At 36.1% G+C, this 22,211-nt stretch overlaps 4 protein-coding genes across 7 annotated transcripts; 2 read left to right on the forward strand and 2 right to left on the reverse strand.

Moving 5' to 3' along the window:
- The first annotated feature begins 15 nt into the window (after nt 1–15).
- LOC129579241 (uncharacterized) lies at nt 16–2,546 on the forward strand. Its single transcript, XM_055469097.1, has 3 exons — nt 16–1,562; nt 1,653–1,783; nt 1,968–2,546. The coding sequence occupies exons 1-3, from the start codon at nt 177–179 to the stop codon at nt 2,317–2,319; spliced, it is 1,869 nt and encodes a 622-aa protein (XP_055325072.1). The 5' UTR covers nt 16–176; the 3' UTR covers nt 2,320–2,546.
- Nucleotides 2,418–18,342, reverse strand: LOC129579245 (23 kDa integral membrane protein-like). 4 transcript variants are annotated; one of them, XM_055469106.1, is made up of 6 exons: nt 18,225–18,342; nt 7,732–7,923; nt 7,081–7,242; nt 6,711–6,905; nt 6,548–6,606; nt 2,418–3,764 (listed from the first exon to the last, which is right to left on the reverse strand). In XM_055469106.1, the coding sequence occupies exons 1-6, from the start codon at nt 18,282–18,284 to the stop codon at nt 3,755–3,757; spliced, it is 678 nt and encodes a 225-aa protein (XP_055325081.1). In that variant the 5' UTR covers nt 18,285–18,342; the 3' UTR covers nt 2,418–3,754. The 4 variants fall into 4 exon arrangements, with proteins under 4 accessions (XP_055325081.1, XP_055325080.1, XP_055325079.1 ...); XM_055469105.1 differs by lacking the exon at nt 18,225–18,342 and adding an exon at nt 8,066–8,201; XM_055469104.1 differs by lacking the exon at nt 2,418–3,764 and adding an exon at nt 6,090–6,402.
- Nucleotides 9,000–20,741, reverse strand: LOC129579243 (uncharacterized). The gene is made up of 4 exons (XM_055469100.1): nt 20,536–20,741; nt 20,268–20,440; nt 19,446–20,200; nt 9,000–19,314 (listed from the first exon to the last, which is right to left on the reverse strand). Exons 1-4 carry the CDS (start codon nt 20,696–20,698, stop codon nt 19,176–19,178), a joined length of 1,230 nt encoding a protein of 409 aa, XP_055325075.1. The 5' UTR covers nt 20,699–20,741; the 3' UTR covers nt 9,000–19,175.
- Nucleotides 20,742–20,825: 84 nt separating this feature from the next.
- On the forward strand, nt 20,826–22,122 carry LOC129579207 (THO complex subunit 6). The gene is made up of 2 exons (XM_055469034.1): nt 20,826–21,032; nt 21,100–22,122. The coding sequence occupies exons 1-2, from the start codon at nt 20,920–20,922 to the stop codon at nt 22,043–22,045; spliced, it is 1,059 nt and encodes a 352-aa protein (XP_055325009.1). The 5' UTR covers nt 20,826–20,919; the 3' UTR covers nt 22,046–22,122.
- Nucleotides 22,123–22,211: the final 89 nt, after the last annotated feature.

Here is a 22,211-nt window from a genome sequence, read left to right on the forward strand (position 1 = left end):
TTCTTTTATTCGAACTGATTTTCGAAAATCAGATGCACGCTTTCGAACAACAGTAGCTGTCAAATTCGATAAGCACGTTGTTTTGACATCTCAGCGCAATTCAATCAAGTGTAATTTCAATGGTAATGGTGTAAGTTGTTTTTAGTAACCGAACGAAAAAAAAGCGAGCAGAAAACATGTTTCTAAAAGTGATATCGGCCAATTTGAGAGGCTCGATATGCAGTGCCATAGGTGCTACATCAATACAGACATTGCCCGTGTCACGAAGTAAACTACTGCAATCAATCACAATTCGTAGTCCATTGTTACAGTATTCAACCGAAAAATCCGCTTCAAGTCTTTCAAAAAGTGCGACCATCTCCACAGCGGGCAATAAAAATGAGCGCTTCTCAGAAGAAGAGATAAAAGTTTTGAATAAGGATCCAGACAGTTTTGGAACGTTATCATCTGTTAAGCCACTCATGCAGGAAAAACCGATAGATCAATCGGAACCCGAAGAAAAAGCAGTTTCAAACCAAAAACCATCGAATCGAAAATCGATCGAAGAATATGAAAAATTGATAACAAATGTGATCAAAGAGAAGGGTGTGCGGGAAGCGGTTCGAGTATTCGAAGATGAAATGCTTCAAACGGATCGAATTTTGGCGCCAGTGAGAATTTATGATTGGCTCATTGATGAGTGTTTGCGTTTCAATCATTATGATAAAGCTTTCGATCTATACGAACAAATGGTGAACCGTGGCTTGAAAATCTCCCTTCCAACCATTGAGAAACTAACACTAGCCTTTGAATTATCGAGCCTAAGTATTAAGAAAGTGAATAGTTTAAGAAAAATTCTGTCCAAATACAAATATGAAGCCAGCCCAACAATCTACAACGCAATGATTCGAATTCATAATCGCGCCAAACAATGGCCAACTGGGTTTGAATTGGCCGAAGAAATGGTACAACGTAAAATTGACTACGAATTCGATACGATAAATTCGATGCTTGAAGTCTGTAAATATGATCAAAACAATGGATTCAATCGGCTTGTGGAGCTTTGGCATCAGATGCACCAATTGGGATATACACCAAACATGCACACTCTTAACGCAATTTTGAATGCAGTGCACAGGTGTGAAATCAACGATGCCGATCAACTTTTGAAAACAGTGGAATCAATCAAGACAAAATGGAAGGCAGCTTCACAAGAAGCCAGTTTAATCGAGAATAATGAAAATATCAGAATAGAAAATGACTCGATAAATGATGGAAGACCCAATTTATTAAAAATTCCTCCAAAAATCGGCCGATTATTTCCACTGAAGAATGCAATCAAGCCCGAAGAACGTTTACTCATTCTGGGTGGCATGACTGGAATCTTGGAAATGATGAGAGTTTACGAAATTTCGCCCACACTTGATACCATCAAATCACTGTTACAAGTCGCACCAAACACGTTAATCGCCCAACAAAGAGCCATCCGTTTATTGAAAAAACACAATCTTCTACCCGATTTGCACGTGTTCACTATATTGCTAACGAAAGCTTGTGCCAGACAACACTTCAGAGATGCATTGGTAATTTTTGTCGTAAATTGGCATTCATCGGATTATATTTACATGATTTATTGTCAATGTTTTTTTTTTCTTGATGATTTACTCGTTTAGGAAATCATTGAAATGATGTACACACTTGGCGTAGAAGTAGATCTGGTGAGCTATGGGCTATTGTCGATGACCTGCAAGACAGCCGAAGAGGCTGAGGAGTTTTTCGCTGAAGTCGAACGAAACAATGTGAAGTTAGTGCAAAGCCATTTTCGATTCATTAACTTATGATTCAATTTTTTATTTGAATCGAAAAAAAAGGAAAAAAAATAGATTTTTTCATAGGGATAGATTGAATTAAATTTATCTCAATTTCATTTAAATTCCCCATTTCATGGAAAAGTCAACATTTTTTTGTCTCACAAACTTCTTATTTAGAATGGATGAAGACATCATGAATGCCATGTTGAAAAATGCTTGCGGCACTGCGAATAACAATTTCGTGATAAGCATTCTTCGTAAGATGCAATCGAAACAAGTTGAACCGCAGGAAGAGGCAGTCAAACTATTGGAAGAATATCAGCAGCAAGTGTTCCGAGATTTGCGCGCACAGCGAGTGCACAGCAATCAAACCAGAAATGAATGCTTTAAACTAACACGAGAATGCAAGCAATTCTTAAAACATTTTCGGCTAGACAAGCGTTTGCAGAACGAACAATCGAAACAGATTAAAGCGCCAGTCAAAGTTGATCATCAGCCAAAAAAATACAAACAAAAGTCATCAATATGAACGAAATTGAAACCGCAAAAAATGAATATTGATGAATTGGCGTAACCTTTTGTGATGGAAATGGCAGAAACAACAGAAAAAATCACAATCGTTTAAAATTTTGTCAATGTTTATTTTATTAGTGAAGAAAATACATTTAATATAACATTCAAAATATATTTTAGAAATGTAAATATATCTATGTCATAAAAACACTCAATAAATTCGAGAGAAAAACAAACGAAAAAGCACTATGTGTAACGAATTTGTATTGAGATTATATGATAATGGTCATTACAGTTGTTGTTTCGAGACAGAGAAAAAAAATTTGTTCCTTCTTTCTTGTTGCTAATTCAATGAAGAAAAAAAAGAACCAAATTTGGACAAAGTAAATTTTCGAATGCGTATAAAAAAATGGAATTTCGAATTTTTCCCTTGATTTTTTTTTTCATCTTCATCATCATCTTTTGTTTTATTCATCTCGATAAAAAAAAAAAAAAATAATAAGAAAAATAGAAATGCAGGTGCAAAAATAATTTTCATAACTAATTCAAAAGTTGGCTTCTTGGAGAAACTCAGACTTGATAACCAATTTGTTTTGTTTTTTTTTTCTTCTAGTCAATATTTTCGTTTTGTCATATTCAGAACTTATATGTTGCTGTTGTTGTTGTTGTTGTTGAAACAAACATTGTTAAAAACTTATGGTTGAAAGTTCATTTTTTTTTATTATTGAAGATTAGAACCAGTTTTAAAACTACGTTGTGTCGTTGGCTAATTCAAATGTTTCTCTACCAAATTTTTGTTAATGGGGGGGAGGAGGAAAAAAACGATAACATCGCCGCAGATGGATGTATGATGTGTGTACGGTGTTTACGGCTTGTCATGGAGTTCTTTTTTCCTTTCTTCAATTTTTTTTTTCCATTTTTTTGTTGTTGTTTGTTTTCAATATTTATGGTCACTAGTTTCCAAATAATTCTATTGATGCATTTGGTACGTTTAAAAGAGATTTACAAACTTGATTTTTATTTTCTTTTTGTTTTAGATGTGAACACATTGGATACATGACATCACATTACAAATCCTCTGGTTGCTTCTATTATTTCTTATTCCTGAACTCATTTGTTCAGCACAAATGTTGTGTTGCGTTGCGCTAACGTTGTTGTTGTGCATAACAAAATTCTCATTTATAAACTACACAGTATTGGAGATATACTTGATTTTTTTTTCTTCTTCTTTAAATGTAATATTTATTACTGTTATTACTGTTTGTGTGTCTATGTGTGTATTTGTGTTTCATTGAGTTTTGCGCAAAGAGTTTCATTTCAATGTTTTTTGTTTTGTTTCATTTGTGAAACATATTCGTTTGTCTGTAATTTCAGCTTGTATGTGTGTGTGTTTTTATCTTGTAATAATTCGTTTGCGTTGATCTTCAATTATTTTTACATAATTTGACTTATTACATATATCTGTGAAATATAAAAAAATTTGATTAATGCATTTAATTGATTTTGAAATGGGGAAATTGTTCGATTTTTCTTCAAAATTTCAATTGAAACAATTTCAATGAAAGAAATAAGCAAAGAATATTGATCAGAGTGTGTGTGATGATATGGTGACACATACAGCATGCACGAATTAGATACCCATTTACAATGTAGACAACATCGATGATAGAGTAAAATACACAGTAAAAACTACAGTCGAATGCAGAATGATTATCATAAACAGTCTTGGTGAAGAGTGGATTGGTTTTATTTTTGTTTGTTTCATTGTTGTTGTTGTTGTTTTTTTTATTGACAAAGGTTAATCTAGCTATAAAACGACAATAAATTAATGAACACAATGTAAACACATATATAATGAATGCTGTGTGTTAAAGATACGCAATGAACATCCTAATTAATTGTATAATATTCCGTTTGTAGCATAGTGGCTTTAGATGGCCACGCCATTTCATTGCTCTTTGAAAAAAGCGAGAAAATGAATAATTAGTTGTGTGAGTCAGTATCAACGCGACATGGCACATCTCACGAATGCCATACTATATTGCTCTGATTTTTTTTTTCTTGTCTCGAATTCAGTCTGTGTGTTGCTTTCCACTGTATATGGACAATTAAAGTTTGATTCTATTTGAACTAATGGAAAACGATGCACTTGCCATTTGATTTCATTGTCACTTTTGAACTGCATCGAGACCAAGAAGTACAAAAGCAGATCGGGCAAAGACAACAACGACCGACTGGAAATTGTAGCATTAATAAAATGTCGCGTCCAACACGCCTACATTGTATCATACGCTTGCATTTTGTGTGGTGATCTTAATTAAAACTTAAACACAATTTTTTTTATTTCGTTTGTTTGGCGCAATATTTAAATTGATGTTATGCCTGTGCGTTTGGGTATTGACTTGGTTGTATGTGCATGTGTGGCGAGGACATGAATTGCAGTCGATATTTGGTGACCCGACATGACCTTCGCGCTCAACATACATCTTCTCTTCCTGAATCATGAATAGAAGCGATTTTCGTGTTTCTTCTGCACATAATGGCCGTCATTGTTGTTCGAATCCGTCTTGAATTCAGTTGCGTTTATTTTTATCTTTTTCACTAAATCCACAACCAGATAGCAAACACAAATGACATTCGATCGTTGTTGTTCATTTCTTTTTCTACTCTTTTGAAACAAAAAAGCGAAACGAATACATTCAAGTGACTCAATTAATCTATATTTATTGGTGGTATTGGAGTGCAGTTTTCAAGTGAATTAATTCAGCAGAGACACACACACACACACACAAAACGGCGCAATATATCGCTATGACTGTACGAATTTTGGCACGTCTCTATCGAGATCGTACTAAGCAACAGTCAATAAAATGATGTCATAGATCACACTTTTGGACAAGCGTTAATTGCAAACGTGGAAACACCTATTTTTTGTTCATAATTCTTTAAGTTTTCGATATAGTCGCAGATACAGAAACAACACTCGTGTGTAATGGATTATATTACTAAAAAAAAACAATATTGGTTATTTTTGATATTGATAATCCAACATACATTTTAACCAAACGGAAAAGAAAAAACTAAAGAAAAAAAGCAGTCGGAAACCCGCAACGTTGAAAGAGAGTTATGAAAGAAAGAAATCAATACCAAATTCATGCATTTGATTTGCATTAGAAAGTTGACATGCTGCATATAGAGTAGACGCTTTTTTTGTTGTTTCCATTTTTGCGTCATCCAATGAAATGGTTTCATCCATTTCTGCCATTAACACAAAACCGTTTACATGCTTAAAAATAATTTGGTTCAATGTATTGCAAATTGTACAGTTGGGAGAGCATACAAGCAACAAGCATTATCTATATAATCTAAAATTCATATTTCTCTAGATATTACTTCATTTTTTCTCACACATCGAATCCAAACGGCCAGAGACGCTTTTATTTTGATCGATATTTTTGTCTTACTCGTGTGGAAAGTGTGTAGTTAGCACACATAAACCATAATTTATGAGAAACAAATAAATGCATTTTATTCATCATCATCATCATCATCAATTTCGGTTCATGAATTATGTGAGTTGAGCACGAGTTCGAGATATTCTATTTCGAAGAAAAAAAAAACAACACCAACTACAGTTCGTGTTATTTATTCCGACCAAATCTCTCTAGCACATTTCATTCGGTTATGGAAAATATGGAGCAACAGCAAACCAAAACGGAAAAAATTAAACGAAAAGAATAAGAATACTGCTAAACGAATTGAAATACAAATACAAACAGGGGGGAATCTATGACATACAATTATAGTTTTATTATTTCGAATGCGACTTCCAAAACATATTCTTTATAAATTTTACTAATGCAATGCTAAGCTGTGGTTGAATAATATATATACGTTTTTTTGCGTTTCTTTTTTCATTTTTTCTTCTTCTTTTGTTAATTGGCATAGACATTAGGAATTGGAAGAGTGGCTAAATAAACGATAATCGTATAATAAATGTAAGTAGTAATTTTAAAGTACAGGCACATCAAACGAAAAGTTTTTTTTTTATTATTAATGGTTAAATGAATTAGATCCCTATGTAGTTCCAAAATGATCCCTATGTGTGTAAATGTAAAAAAAAAAAATTGTTTTGCATTGAATTTGTGGAATTTTTAAAAAAAAAAATTTTTTGTCTTGATTTGTCGAGTGTTCTATAGTTACTACTCGTTTTCAAACTGTGCGAAAAGATTTAGTATGCCAACCTTCTTTTGTAGTTACGAATGTGATTGCTTAGACAGCAGGCAAAGATGAAGCCGACCAGCTGTGAAATAGATAGATAAAATACCACAAATCATATTAATAAAATCGTAATGACAGCGCGCAATTTAACTCATTTTCGAGCATTAGATGCCTCAATTTAATTACCTCAACGGCTGCTACAGCAATAGCAGTGCTACCAAAGATTGTCGATCCATCGGTAATCAATTCGTGAAGCGATGCTGAGCATCCCTGACCATATGCATTCACCAGAGCAACGCATTCAATGGCGTTAGTCTCACAGCAAGATGGTGGTGTATTTGGAATCCATTCGGTAGCCGAATGCAAACCGCAGCATTTGAGCTAGAAAAAATGTTAAAATCGGAACAAGAAATGAGAAAGTAGTACACCCAGCAATCGATTGACCGATAAAAAGTTCCCCGACACAATTGTTTGATCGATTGTTACCGCAAAGGGGAAGAAAATCAAATGTAAAAACAAAAAACAAAAACCGAACACATTTATAAGCTCCACTTACTCCTTGTTGGATGGTGTCCCAGAATGCGCGATGATTTTGTCTGTCTCGCCATAAGTTGTTCAATATTCTTTCGGAGACGCGTTGTACCTCGCGTTTGTTCGTAAACACCAAAACGCCGACGACAATTTGAGCGACTAGCAAGAGGAAGAGGAGCACCGCATACTAAAAATAGGACAAACACACCAGTTTAATCAAACATCATACGTATTAGCTCGGTCTCGTTAACAATTCATAAATCTCTGCTCTATTCATCGGTTTACTCAAACCATTTTTGTTTGCTGAGCAAATCAAAATCAATAAATAGTACAGCGGAATCGATTTTTCATACTATCGTCATTAAACCATAACGAAAACGTCCCCATTCCTCTCTCTCTCTCTCTCTTTCTTTCAATCGCTCTTTTGTTTACAAACAAAACATTCACTTATATGCATTGCCGACTCTATGTGTAAAAGTTTTCGGCGTGACGCAGGAAAAATCATTGTGTGATTTTTACCGCACGCATTCTGCATAGCAAAAAAAAACTACTCGATTTTACTACTTGGAAAATGAAAAGAACGACGTCAACGTGCGAGAGAGTTGAAGTTAACGCGTACGCGAGTATGCGCTCGCTCTCGCGGGATCATATACCATCGTCCCCGATGCGTACTTACCGTTAGAATCATGCATTCGGACTCGAATATGGCGCCACAGCATCCAAAGAACGCTATTAAAAATATAGCTGAGCCAATAACAATGAACCCGATTGGCGCCACATTGACATTTATATCTTTAAATGCATCCAAAACATCTTCATACTTCAACAGGGTTCCAACGCCGACAGCGATCAAGGCGATGCCGCACAACTGAAATCAGAATAAAAAATCAGTAAGCAAACCATCAGAAAATTATGTCGCCGTTAAAAGTAAAGAAAAAAAAAACACAAATCAAAGGAGAAGAAGAAGAAAAAAAGAAGGAGAAAATTGCAGGTAAATTTGATTTAATGACTTTCGGTTCGGAAGCCACCGGTGAAAGACTGTGCAGTGTGGAACAGATGCAAGCCCATAAATTCATGTATATTTGTTGTGACAGATTCAAGTTATTGGAAAAAATTTTCGATAAACATCGACGTAAAGGTGAAAGTGATTGGTATCGGTTGTGTGTTGTGTTTTTTCTGTTTTCTTTTATTATTCGCGGTAATATCGGGCGCGAGCGCGCGCGTCCATGCACGTTCACTCACGCCCGCTTATCTCATTCGTTTGGTTTGGCCTTGCCAAGACAAGTAATTCAGTGGGAGCAAAAAGCGTACACACAAAATCACACAACAAACTGCAAAGGAAACGGGCGCGCAAGCTAGCAATAATCAAACAATGGATCTATGTTTCGGAAAAGTAAATATTAGTTTTTGAATGGGATCTGTTTTGATTCTACACTTGATGTAAAATAAACAAAAAAATTGCGTTACTCTCTTTCGTTGTTTCATCGGAATGGCGCTGTGAACAACAACAACGCAAAAAAAAAGAAATGGTTTTCTCCACCCATGAATTATTATGTCATCATGTTTGTAGTCGATAGAAATATGTGTGATGATGATGAAAAAAATAATGCGAACCGAGTCGCGCAATTTGCTGCTTCTCGTTTAAATAGATAGTGATACATATATAAATAACCATATGAGTGGTGTGAGTGTGTGTACTGTCGTCATCGTCGTCGTTGCAGAAAAAGCCAGAGAAACAAGAAAACAATCGAGCCATCCGTTTACACACAAGATCCGAAATGCTGAACTGAATGTGTGTTTGTAGCCATTATTTAAAGTTTTCTTTCTCCTGCTCTGGTGTCTGTGCTTGTATGAGCGTCGGTTTCGGTTTTGTATTTCTTCTTAAGTCAGCCGCCGCCACAGCAGCAGCAGCAGCAGCAGCTTATTGCCGTGTCGTTTTTAGTATTTTTGGAAGTCGTTTTGCTCAGATGAACAAGAATAAATGATTGAACGCACACTCAGCCATCAAAATAGAAAGTGTTCGAAATGCAAAGACAAAGCAGCAGCCGCGCAGCCACAGCAGCAGGCAGGCAGAAAAAGCGGGCTCATTGTTTATTGCTTAAAATGCTTCTTTTTTTTATTTAACTCTTTTTTTTCTCTCACTCTCTGCACATTTCACAAATGTATAAGTCAGCGGACAGCATTCAATAACTAACAATCATACTGTCGAACGCCGCAGACACACACAAACAAAAGAAGAGACGAATAAACAAACCACTCCGTACGATGGCTTCTCTCATGCACAAAATGGTACTGTGTTTTATTTTGTCATGCCGACACAACGAGCTCATTCAATATAAAATTTTCTGAAATTATACGCTCACCATATCGACACAACATTCTTCGCTCAATTTTTCAGTATCAAACACGACCTGGTTTTCGTTTTGTAACCGCTCAAAAGACTTGTTTCGTATTCCATTTTTTTTTGTAAAAAAAAGAAAAAGAAACATAGATTGAAGTTTTGGAAAAGCATAATTAACTTGAGCGGCTCATAGAATTTTAGGTCATATCGGATTTCGTAATCCAAATGTTATGATAACCAACGAATTTAACAAAGAAGACCGTGACTGAGTAGACTGATGGTACGATTTTAATACGTAGAGTCTACAGTTTTCAGTGACGAGTCACATCCTTCTTTCACAATGACCTGACTTCAAATCAGCGAAATTACATTCGAATCTGGCGGAGAATGATAGATAAGCGAACTAGCTAAACGCACTTCTATTCATACTAATCAATTATTTATCTAATTATTCACTCTCAATACATACAAATTTCGGCTGAAAAATAGACGAAATACATTTATCTTATCAAAATATCGTCTACGCACGATATTAATGACATTTGTCATTCATAAAAAATGTATTGCTGTTAACATTGAATCATCATCATCGTCATCGACACCGAAAGAATGGACTAAATTTTATTGATGTAATTAACGTACAATTGACTTGAAAAGTCTTGGCCCGAAATTGTTCGGTGCTTGTTCACTTTGTTTTGTTGTCATTCTTTCTCTCTACCTCATTTCTGTCTGCGGTCAATAAAGAATATTCCGGCATAATCTGTGTTCTTCAAGCTGTATGAATTGCTCGTTCCATTATGTTTGAGATCAAACATGTATATTTTCGTGTTAATAATGTCTCTGTTGAATCTCTCTAAAACTGAGTCGAGAATTTATCGTCTAAGAATAGAAACAGGAATGACATTTTGCGGAACACATTATGTGGTGTTTTTACTGTTGAAATAAAAACGTACACAAGCACATGCAACACACGGTGACACCATCGAAATGCATAGGAATAGTTTATACGTTCTCTGGTTTTTTTTTAATCCTTCGGAATCGATCGATCTTCGCAACGCAAACATCAAAGATTAATGATTGGCCAAGTGTAACTCGAATCGCATACGTAAAAATGTCATTTGCATAGCGTCACATGAATGGAATTAGAAGCGAGCGGAAGTGGAAGGGATGTGGTATTCAAAATGGAACGGTAACCATTATTAGTAGTTAAAATACGGTGAAAACTGCATTCAATATGCATTGACATCGATTATCCATGGCTAAATCGCTCGAACATACCGTGTTGTGTGTATATGCTTCTGCGAACAGCACAATTTCAGAGACCGACTTCAAATCGATTGCAAATTGAGATCATATGCGCACCGTAAGTGCTGTAGAGCATTTGCTTTGCGTAGATTTCATCTCGCTCTCATAGACAACGGCGGCGGTGGTGCAGAGTTTTCGTTGTTGCACAAAACATTTGAAGTGGGATTGCTTCACAGTGTGCGACAATGAATCCATAGCAAATGACAGTCAAATGGAAGACACACTGTGTGTAACGTGACTCACTCCATGCAGTAATGAATAAATATTGGTGTGACCCTGAATCAAGACGACATTATTCATTACTCTTGCCTGATACAATTAATTCGTATAATTTCACATTTTCTCTCTCTCTCTGTTTCTCTCGTGTTTATCTATTTGCCCCTCTTTCTATCTCAATATCTCTATCTCTCTGTGTATGTATGAGAATCTACTAATTGCAAGTTGAAACATTGCTTTGATTTATAAATGTGAAAAAAATGATTGCTTTTCAGCACGATATGAATTTTGTAATAACATATCTTATCTCCTGTGGAGAAAAGTCCAAAACACTTTCGAAATTAAAATTCCTGGAATTTCCTTGGAGACAATGAAAATGACAATCGCACAATAACAAAGAACCGAATAATTGGTTGGGATGAAATTGATTTTAATGGAGAGTGAGTGCGTGCATCGAAATCCGAGTATGACACATTTGTTTCGACCGAAATTGTCAATTTACATAATGTACCATTGAGCGACATTTAATACACCAAGTCACGTTCAATGCTCTGTTCGAACAAGCCATTGAAATTGCCGTGATTTTGCGCCGAAAATAAAGTGCAGGTGAATTGATGCGTTCGCTATTACCACATTTTACAGAACAAAATAAAAATTTAATCCGACTGTTGTATACATAATAATAAAGAAGAGACAGCAAATGCTGCCGCAATAATTCCAGGAATTAAAAATAGATTATATGCTGTAAACAACGCGCCAAAAATAACACACACATATAAACAATCAACGAAGCAAATACAGAAAAAATGCTGAAAATTGCATTTAACGATATAAAAAAACCAGATAAAGCGAGATAAAAGAAGACAAAAAGGAGCCACACGGCAAAAAGGGAGAATCAACATTGCATATTTCGCTATTCGCTGTATGTTCGTGACAGTTGTTTTTTTCTTTCATTTCGTACGAAAAAATTTCATTTCGTCAAACAGGCGTGATAATGTTTTTTATTGGATTTTTTTTTTTGGCTTGCAACGACCCATGTTGAAGTGGGAATATATGTGTGTATATCGTTGATCCATTTTGTCGGTCGACCTGCGTTCATGCTACCATTTTTTTTGTTATTGTGTAAATAATTCCATCTATTTTTGCACTGAATCAATAGTTGATTAAGTTTATTTTGTGTCCGATTAGTTTTGTATTATGATAACACGGCATGCACTTTGAATGTACACACACACACACTGTACTGTGTCATGTACAGCATGAAAATTATACGAGAGTACAACAACAGAATAATTAGACACATGTATACGTAACGTACACATTGCGGCAATGTTGATATCGGATATGTGATACGTAGATAAGATATAAGCGACAAATTTTCAGTCAAACAATAATGCACGGTTGAAGTCACATACTAGCCGAATATTGTTTTGTTTTGTTTTCTATTTCTCGTTCCCATTTCAATTGACACTTGCCTGAATCACTTTGTTCATTGGGCGATTACTAAGCGAATTGGTGGCTTTTACAAATTTGTCCTTCCCACATTATTCATTCGATATAAAATTTACAAATATGACGCGGGTGGAAGTTTAGGCCGGGCCGGGCCGTTTAAGCGACACCGTTCAGGCATCACACACACTCACACACACGTGTAAATAAAAGACACACGTAGTATTTTGAAGATCGATTGACGCATACCATAAATTACAACCTATTAGTTTTCAGTTGTTGTTTTTTTGTGTTGTCGTTGGTGTACACCAAAATACATATATTGCAAAAGTCTTTTTGGAATCCCGAAATGTTTCGGTAATATAATTAGTCAATAAATCCCGTCATTTATCAGAATTTTGCGTCTTTCTTTTCTCTCAATTCAAGTACTTTGATTAGATTTGGCAACGAACTAATTTGACCCATCAATTTTCCACCAATTTAATTTAGTATCTACTGCGACTTCATTCAGTACACATCTATTGCCAGTAATTTAATTTAATTGATGCAGTGAAAGTATAATGGATGGAAAAATCTTATTAGATTGATTCGAAAGTTGTTGGAATTGCCTTCAGAGACATTCGGCATCAATTCAATCGCCAAATGTCATCTCTGATTTTGGTTTTTATATTTTTGCGTGAAATAGTTTTGTGTCCATTTTTCGACAATTTCCATTTAATTCCAAACAATTGATTCGAATTTTTATTTGGCGGCTTCAAGAGACGGAAGAAGCACGAACACGATGAAAAGAAAAATGTGGTGAAAACTATGGTTTTGAGAGCGCAACCATGTCAATGATGTGCTGTACTGAATAATAACCGAATGGTTTTTTTTCATCGCATTTTCTTTACGCACAAGGTTGAACAAAGAAAAAACACCATAATTTTTTGTGTCTCTCTTCTAAATGATGTTTGCCGAATATCAAACCAACATTTCGGTGTTGCGGTTCTGTTGAAGGTGTCACTTTGAATAATTTCAAAAAACGTGAACATAAAAAAAAATAGAAGAGACGGTTGATAATGAACAAACACGCACGGGTAACATGTACCATTTTAGAAGCGAACGAAGACAGTTGGGGGTATTGTCACGATGGTCATTTAATCTAGAGAATGGCTTATCGGCAAACCTTAATTAATTTGATTTGACATCGTTATTCGTTAATTTCCCCAGTCGACTTTGGCAGTGGTGGTGGTGTTGGTGGTGATGGTGACGTTACCGGAAGCAAATTATTCGCGTGGATAGAATTTTAGAGTTCTCTGTCAAATGAATTCTCACGGATGGACTGACTCTATCTACACAAATTTTATGAAATTAATTGCTATGGCATTCGCATCATCGTGTGTCGAAATATTTTGTGTGTGTGTGTGTGTGTGTGTATGTTATGAAGCGTAAAAATAATACAAAACGCAGACAGAACTTTCACCGTAAATCGCGTGCAATTTTTGTTACGGAAAAATGAAGCAGTAAACGAAATCATATTCTCTTGTACACATGCAATAAGTTGGCGAAGAAGAAATGGAATTTAATTTAATAAATTTGGCCTCTTCATTTAGCCTAAATGAAATTGTGAGTCAGGAGTTTAGTTGTTCTGGAAGTGAAGCCTTCGCCATGAAAAAAAACACACATGACGCGCGGTATACGTTTCGGAATGCAAGTGTTTTCATTCAATAAAAAAAACATTCGTTAATCGAAATTTGTTGCGGTCTGTCGACGATAGGCAATAAAAACACATGTTGCTGCTGCTGTTGCTGCTGCTTGATCACCGATGAAGTCACGAATAATGCTGATACACTAAGAACAACGTATCATGTTCATATTTCAGCGGCTATTCAAATTGTTTTTGGAAAATGTATTACGCTTTGCGAATCGATTCTTCGAATGATCAAGAAATATAAGAAATGAGCGAACGAACGAATGAGCAAAGAAACAATGTGAAACAACAAGAGCGCACTGATTGATCCAAACATTTCGAAAAATGTTTATAAATGACGTCGTTCTTCATAAATTGAGATCACACGTACACACATAAGTCATTTCGATGCGTTGTATCGTTGCTGTTGCTGTCGTCGTCAACGACGATGACGGTGGCGGCGGCGGCGGTGGCGTTGTCATTCTTTCTTTTTCTCTTTTTGGTTTTCTTTTTATTCATTCAAAATCTCAAAACCGCAACTCCGTAATTAGTTTCCAGAGCTGAGGTGGACTAAATATGTATATAATTGTTATTTGCCGGATAAAAAGCTGTTACGGTGGTAAAATGCCAAGTACACACTAGGTACTATATAGGCACGATACCCATGCAGAAAAATATATTAATTAAAGAGTAAAGCAACTACGAAACTAACTACAGATATGGATTTTAAGGTGTTGGCCACATAAAAGTGTGTGAATGTATGCGCCTCGGAATCTGAGCGTCGATGTTGTCGTTGCTGTTAATTCAACGTGACTTCATGCTCATTTTTAATAGCCTACTCTCTCTGTCTCTATCTCAATCTATCTCTGTCGTTACGTTTCTATGCTACTGTGAAACTAGCACCGCAAAACAGATAGGCAAATTTTAAATTGTCGATTTCATGCGAATAATTGAATTCTGGAATGGGAAATGACCAAAGCGAAACAACAGACACATGCACACAAAATAATAGGGCAAAAACAAAATAAAAAAAAAAACACCGAAAAGCTCCAACAATTCGTTGATTAGCAATAATTTGCTGAGGGCCGAGAGAGTCACACTTGTGTGTTTTTGGTTTTGTTTTCCTTTCGTTTCATTTGAAATTCCCCAACTGTGTGCTATAGCATCTATTGGCGAGAATACACAAATCGCAATATTTATGACTATATTATAAACACAAATCTGTGTGTAAACAGAGTTAACTCATTTCCTAAAACGGCAGAAAAATATATATATATATATATTTGAAAGGGAAGATTATAGCAAGCCGCGTTCGTGTCTAATAAGCTGTGTTTTCTCTCTACTTCTTCTTCTTCTTCTCGTTCATTTTCATCATTTTATTATATTATTTGATGCTACACGCTTGCACAACAGAACACTGTGAATCTTCAGAAGCAAATCTCGACTCAATCAACTTTCAATACACGGCAGCACTGTGAGATGTTTCAGAGTAAAAATGGGGAATTGTTTTTTTCTCTCATGCACTTTCATTGTATTCTAATTGTGGTCTTCAATAATTTTCCCAGCTCAAAAGAACGACGAGCATGAAATTTATTTGCCGTACTTCCCATTGAATAAAGTAGACAAAAAAGCAACAACAACAACAACAACAACAACAACAACACCAGCACTTTATTGAATAAGTCCCCTAATTTCGTAAGGGAACCCAAAATGAAATTAAACGAAATGAACAACAGAAAAAAAGCGCTGTGCACGCCCTTTCGAAAATCGCTGAAGCAGTAAAAATATCTACGAAATGTTAACGCACATTAAAAAAAATTACTCGAGTAATTTTCGGGAAGAAAAGAATCAATCGGAAAAGACATTCGGAAAAGAATAGAGTATGAAGTCGAGTGATACGACCACTTTTACCTATGGAAATAATTTCATGGTAAATAAGAAATTGTCTTGGTCAATCACACGTTACGAATGGCATAGAACAAAATGTAAACAACACAAAAAATCACATACATGAAAGAAAATGAACAGAATGCTGAAACGTGCCTCAAAAAAAAAAATACAACACACATACACACGCGGAATAATTACAAAATGTGTATTTGGTTATATTTTTTTTTCGTGCGTCTTTTGAATGTCGGACAAACGTATATGGATGTTTACGTTTGCGTGGATACCACGGCAATATAATATGCGTAAATTCACTCCTATATTCTTTGTGCCGCAAGACATAAAACAAAATGTGGTTGAATATGATGGGCTTTGCACGATACTACTTCCATACACATTTATACATTTCAATGAGCGTTCTATTTCACCGTTTCATATATCGTTTCGGGAGTGAGTGATTGAAGGAAAGTTTCGGTTGTGCGTTTTTTTGTCGTTTCCTTTTTGCTTTTGTTGCTCTTTGATTCGATTTAAATTCTGATTCTGAAAGTAGTAATATCGAAATTATGTATAAATTTTTTCGTTCCGTTCGCACAAGTGAGTACATCGTTTCATACTACGATGTACACTGCACCTATGTTGGTCACGGTAACATGAGTTCAGTTTTTATGTGTTTTTTTTTTCGTTGCTACTTTTTTATTCCGTGTGTGTTCCGTTCGTGCATCAGCAGCATTGACTTCATCGACTCTCATTGCTCTTTATGTTTCAGTGTTATGTGCATTGAGAGTGTTGGGCTGCCCAGTTGAAACGGTGTTGGTGTGTTATGATACTACTACTGGATATGGCAGATTAGAACAGCATTCATTGCTATGAAAATGACGTAATTTCCATTCTTTTTATAGTGTGGAACCAGCACATCAACCAGAATGCTCTTTTTTCTCTCCACGCTCTCGCCTCGTTCGACCTGACTTTTGTTTGTTGCTGCTGCTGTTACTGTTCTTTTCTCTCCTCGATTCTATCTATACTTCTTATTTCATTGTCATCGTCATTGTATGTGTTGTTGTTGTTTTGCTTTTTTTTCCACTCTCTATCCACGTCTTTTACATATCTTTCCGTCGAAGCGAGATGTGGTCATGCACAAAATCAAGAAATTATTTCACAAAATCTGATACGGAAATTAAAATGCTCAATGAGAGAAGAAAAAAGTGAAGATAATTTATGAAGACTGGTTTCAGTAGTGTGTCGCTGTATTGACAAAATCAGTTTCGATTTTGACGCGCAATGTTTGAATGAAATACACATTATTCGTCGCCTTCGCCGTCGTTGTCGTTTTTAATTCCGATGAATAGGAGGGACTGAATGGCACACATCAAAATAAGCATCTCTATTTTTTGCTGCTCATAGCATCATAAAGAAAAGAAATATCATATTTATCTCTTTCTTTCTTGTCTCTTCCACTGACTGATTGCCGTTTTCTTCTTCTCTGATATGATGGCTGACGAAATTTTTGCACGTTTCCACAAATACTTGAATTTGTTTGTGTTTTTTTTTTGTATGTGGAAGTTGCTCTTGCATTTCAACCTTGTTTGCATATCTATGGCCGAGAAGACGGAATGAAAAAGTTGTAAAAACTAAAAAATAAAAACGTTTCTAGCGTCAACGGGTGACGATATTCACGTTGTTCTGAATTATTTATTACTGAACTATTGGTTTTGATCAAATGAAATACACACAGCGAGCAACGAGATGGAGTTGAAAGTCTGCGGTTTGCACACACAATTCCAGTGAAACAGCAGCAGTAGAAGCAGCAGCAGCGGCAGAAACACAATAAACCTGTTTTGATGTGATGTCGTGTCGACATTTTAGCACCATAATAACCAATAACCAAATAACAAACAATGTTAAACAACTGATGTGAGAGTGCAGCGCGCGCGCCAGAGATGTGACCATACATACATATCGAAGAGAGATGCGAAGAAAAAAGCGACAAAAAATAATATGTGAAACTGATTTAATAAAAACAATCATTTTCTCTTCATTTCGATAGATTTTCTATGATGAACGTTATTTTTTTCATTTATCTTGTCATTTGGCTTTGCTCTTTGCGATTATGAATCTATTGAAATGCGAATGGCAAAGTCGTAACCTTCACTTTAACAGAAGAATGAACAGTAACAACAATTAACACTTGAATCATTCGTCTTCCAAATAACTGAATGTGTCGATTTGCCCGTTGTTTTTTTTCTTCTTCTATCATTTCAGGAACAGGGTGATTTAATTGATTTCAAAACGAAACTATACTTACCGCGCACACCAAGTTGAAAACAAATAGAATAAATTTAACTATTGCTATGCCACAACCCATTTTTTTCTCTCAGATTTTTTATGATTCGTCGTTGATGTCGTTGATGTCGTTTCAGGTGGGTTTTTTTTCGAAAAAAAACCGATTACAAACAAAAATTCGTTTTTACACACAAAAATCGGGATATTCAGATGTAAGCCGTTTCAAATTTTGTAAACTGTGTCGGAAATGCGTTTCGTTTTCTTTTGCGTTTTTAGATTTTATTTGTATTCAACTCTATCGAGGCAAAAAAAAAACCAATTCGGAATATTGGCGACGCAATCTGCTACAGAGACAGCACTATACTGCAGGAATGTGTAACAAATACTGGTGGAAAATGTGTTGAAGCGATCCCAAAGCTTTGAGTTTTTGTTTTGTTTGTTGTTGCTCCACCTTTGCTCGGCTATTGTCGGTATCGAGCGCGAACCAAAACCGATTTTCTGCACGCATACAACCGTATCGCACACACAATATTCGCTCACTCGAGTTGTGCTCCTTCCTTCTCGCTCTCGCGCTCTCACTCTCATGCTCATTCTTTGCATACACTCATTCGGATGGTAACATAAACGCGCGCGTTTCCATGTGAATCCGGTATTGGTATTTGTGTGTTAAATGGCTATGGTAAAGTATCGTTGTTCTCTCTTCGTCATCGCCGCCGCACCGCTGCCGTTCTCGTCGTTGCTCTCTATACACATCAAAGCCATGTGCACAGCAGGCAAGCTCGATTGTATTTGTGTTTTCGTTTATGGAGCGCGCCGCTCGAAAAATGGCAAATAAACTAATGATTCTAATGATCAATTGTTTTAACACACATTTGTTTTTTTTTCTGCAGTCATACTTTGTTTTTATTTACATAGAGAGAAAGTTAATAAAATTCTTTCTTTTCGTGGATTGAAACTGACAATTTTGACAAATTTACGTTGTAAAACGATAAACATATGCTTGAAATGACATTTCCTTATTAGTGCACACCAAAATGATTGCCGATTTGTACGCCAAACTATTGTACAGTCTGAAAATGTCATCATTATGGGGAAGCGATTTGGATGGTTGTCTGCAAAAAAGATGGAAATGAAAGGCTGACAATTAAAAATTCATTTGGATTCCATTTTAAGAATCATTTGGTTTGAACAACAACAACAACAAATCATTAGGGCTATTCGAGTAAATTCGAATGCGACTTACTTAACGATTAGGCGAAAATCCGGACCTTTATGCTGGGACCAGAACCGATTATCCAATTCGGTCCATAAGTCAAACGAGAATTTTTCATTGATTGGCTGTTGGTCGTCATACGAATCCGGCTTCTTCACATCAATAATGTCGATTTGGTCGAAAATTTGCTTGAACCGTTGAAATGTGTTGCCGATCATAAAATCATTTGTCGACCCACTGCCGAAATACTGGCCGTCATTACTGAATTTATCACTTAATTTGGCAGATTTACATGCTGGTGCATTGAAACTCTCGTCACTTGGCAATTTCCGTTTCTCTGGAACAACAGTTCTTTCACTGGTTTCGATTGAAGAGGTAGATGTGATTGTTTCGACCGAATCGTCGATCTTGAATTTCCCAATTGTGACATTCATCGATTCTTTAACGTTGCTGTAACGATTAGTATCGATACTGCCCGATTTAATTGCTGTCTTTCTGTGACCGAGCAATTCATACAAATAATTCCAAATATAAGACTTTTGGATGGCTGCATCGCTTTGAACAGTTTCGTTGTCATCACTTTCATCTTCAGACGATGTATATGATTCGGGACTTTCATTCTTGAATCGTCTTATGTGGCATCCAAAACGCATGAAATTCGCATAAACTACGTATTCATTTTTGGTCAGTTTATCACTTCTACCGGAATTGTCGTGTGCGAGAAACATATGATAAGCCCTTTCTAATGACACAATCATTTTGCCCAGGTAGACTTCTAGCCTGTTCTAAAATAAATTAGCATTTGTTAGACTCGATTAGGTTTAATGACATAATCAACACAAAGGCACATACGAGCTCCATGTAGAACAGTGCGACATGTGGTTCCAAATATTGGCCAGACGATTCAAACACATCCCATTTGCCTTGGCGTTTTGTCACTTTAATTTTACCATCTTCGATTACAGCCGTCGAACGTTCGTTTTGCAAAGCAACTCTCTCCATTGATAATACCTTCCGCAAATCATCTGTGTCGGTCAATCGAACGATAATGACAGATTAGAATAGAAGATATTCTCATAATTGATTCGAACAGCTAGAATGTTTTCAATGGAATCTTCACCTTGATACGATTTGATGATGGTTCGCTCTTCTTCGGTATTTATAGGAAATGTTGCCTTTTCACCACGTACCAAATATTCGCCATCAATTTCATCGAACAATTTTCGCTGTGCAATCAACTCGGTGCCATTCAACAATTTGATTCTTGGCTTCGTCTCCGACATTCTTCTGATTGAAAAACGATGTTTATTTATCAAAAATCAAAACGTGAGGTTATTTCACATTTGACACATCAAATGGTAGATATTCGAAACCGATAGAGGGCCATTTCGAATAATGTCGCTTCAAATGCGTACATTGCTGTCAGAATTGCGCTCATTGAAAGACCGCAACAAAAATATTTTGATTTGTTTCTGGTAATAAGGAAAAGCACACGCTGTTGAAAATGTTATCCGAATACCAAAAATTATTCTACAATAACGTTCTATCACAGACGATATCGAGTTGTGGCGAATTTTTGTTTGCCGGCACAAATTTCGGGGATATTTTTGTTTACAGGTAAGTGTTGTGCCAAAAAACAATCAGCAACCGGCAAAAGGTATCAATAATTTTTATTCATGTTTAGCATTCCACAAATTTGCGTGAGCCCCGACGAACATGGCACAGAAATAGAATCGCGTGGAAATGGTGCAACCGGTGCCATACTCAAGAACTCACTGGCCAAACCAATTCAAGTGTTCAATGTGACGGACAATGGAAAAAAGCAACAAGTACAAAGCTTAGCGTTCTACGAGAATTTCCTGATTGTTGGCACGAATGCGGGTCGTATCAGCGGCTATGCATGGTATAAAAATCGCTTGACAAAGAAAACATGGGAAACATTTTTGGCCAATCAAAATTTAGCCGATCAAAATGACATGAACTGCTTTTGGTTGCAAAAGAATGACGGTGTTTTGTACGTTGGATGTGGTGACAATAACATTTATGCGGTGAACTTGGAAAGCGGCAAAACGATTCGCAGTTTTAGCGGTCACACGGATTATGTACATTGGATTGATGGTGCAGCCGGATCCAGTTTATACTCAGCCAGTGAAGATGGATCGATTAAATTTTGGGATAAACGAGAAAAACGATTTGCCAATCAATTGGAACCGTACAAAGATGATCGATTGGAACGCACGCAATTCGGTAAATGGCAAGGTACAGTGTCCGTCACAGACGATTGGCTTGTTTGTGGTGGTGGACCAAAACCAAGCCTGTATCACTTACGTTCATTAGAATGTTCGACAATATTCGATGTCAACAGTACCGTTCACGTTTCTGGATTTCTCGACGACATTGTCTACCTCGGCGGTGATAACGACCATCTGTTTCAGTACAATTTGAAAGGTGATGTGACGGCTAAGATTCCCATTTCATCGTCATCCATTTACTCCGTTGTGTCACAGACGGCCCCCGAAAAATTCATGTCTATCGCCGGTGCCAGCAACTGTTTAGACATCTGTACGAATTTCAATTACAAAGACATCATGCTTAAACTGTATGAAGCACCAAGTTATTCCGCCGAATGAAACTTACCGCACATTGTCATAAGCAAAAAGTTACATTTAAGACTAAATAAATCGCAAACATTGAAATTAAACACTAATTAAAAGCATTTTCTTTTATTTTTGTGATCGTATTGAGAAAAAAAAAATAATTTTGTTGGTGTGAAAAGGCACTCTGAATAAAGAGTAA

The sequence above is a fragment of the Sitodiplosis mosellana genome, unplaced genomic scaffold (assembly GCF_009176505.1).
Source record: "Sitodiplosis mosellana isolate CC-2019 unplaced genomic scaffold, AAFC_SMos_1.0 Smas_scaffold_6226, whole genome shotgun sequence".
In the NCBI taxonomy this organism is placed as follows: Eukaryota; Metazoa; Arthropoda; class Insecta; order Diptera; family Cecidomyiidae; genus Sitodiplosis; species Sitodiplosis mosellana.

Excerpts from the sequence above, each read along its gene's own strand:
- LOC129579241 (XM_055469097.1), top strand. The coding sequence starts at position 177 with ATGTTTCTAAAAGTGATATCGGCCAATTTGAGAGGCTCGATATGCAGT. Across the intron at positions 1,563-1,652 it reads AACACTTCAGAGATGCATTG|GAAATCATTGAAATGATGTA; the intron begins GTAATTTTTGTC and ends TTACTCGTTTAG. Across the intron at positions 1,784-1,967 it reads GTCGAACGAAACAATGTGAA|AATGGATGAAGACATCATGA; the intron begins GTTAGTGCAAAG and ends CTTCTTATTTAG.
- LOC129579245 (XM_055469103.1), bottom strand. The coding sequence starts at position 8,131 with ATGAATTTATGGGCTTGCATCTGTTCCACACTGCACAGTCTTTCACCG. Across the intron at positions 6,906-7,080 it reads GGGACACCATCCAACAAGGA|CTCAAATGCTGCGGTTTGCA; the intron begins GTAAGTGGAGCT and ends CATTTTTTCTAG. Across the intron at positions 6,607-6,710 it reads TTGCTGTAGCAGCCGTTGAG|CTGGTCGGCTTCATCTTTGC; the intron begins GTAATTAAATTG and ends TCTATTTCACAG.
- LOC129579243 (XM_055469100.1), bottom strand. The coding sequence starts at position 20,698 with ATGTCGGAGACGAAGCCAAGAATCAAATTGTTGAATGGCACCGAGTTG. Across the intron at positions 20,441-20,535 it reads CATCATCAAATCGTATCAAG|ATGATTTGCGGAAGGTATTA; the intron begins GTGAAGATTCCA and ends TGACCGACACAG. Across the intron at positions 19,315-19,445 it reads GATTTTCGCCTAATCGTTAA|ACAACCATCCAAATCGCTTC; the intron begins GTAAGTCGCATT and ends TCTTTTTTGCAG.
- LOC129579207 (XM_055469034.1), top strand. The coding sequence starts at position 20,920 with ATGTTATCCGAATACCAAAAATTATTCTACAATAACGTTCTATCACAG. Across the intron at positions 21,033-21,099 it reads GGGGATATTTTTGTTTACAG|CATTCCACAAATTTGCGTGA; the intron begins GTAAGTGTTGTG and ends ATTCATGTTTAG.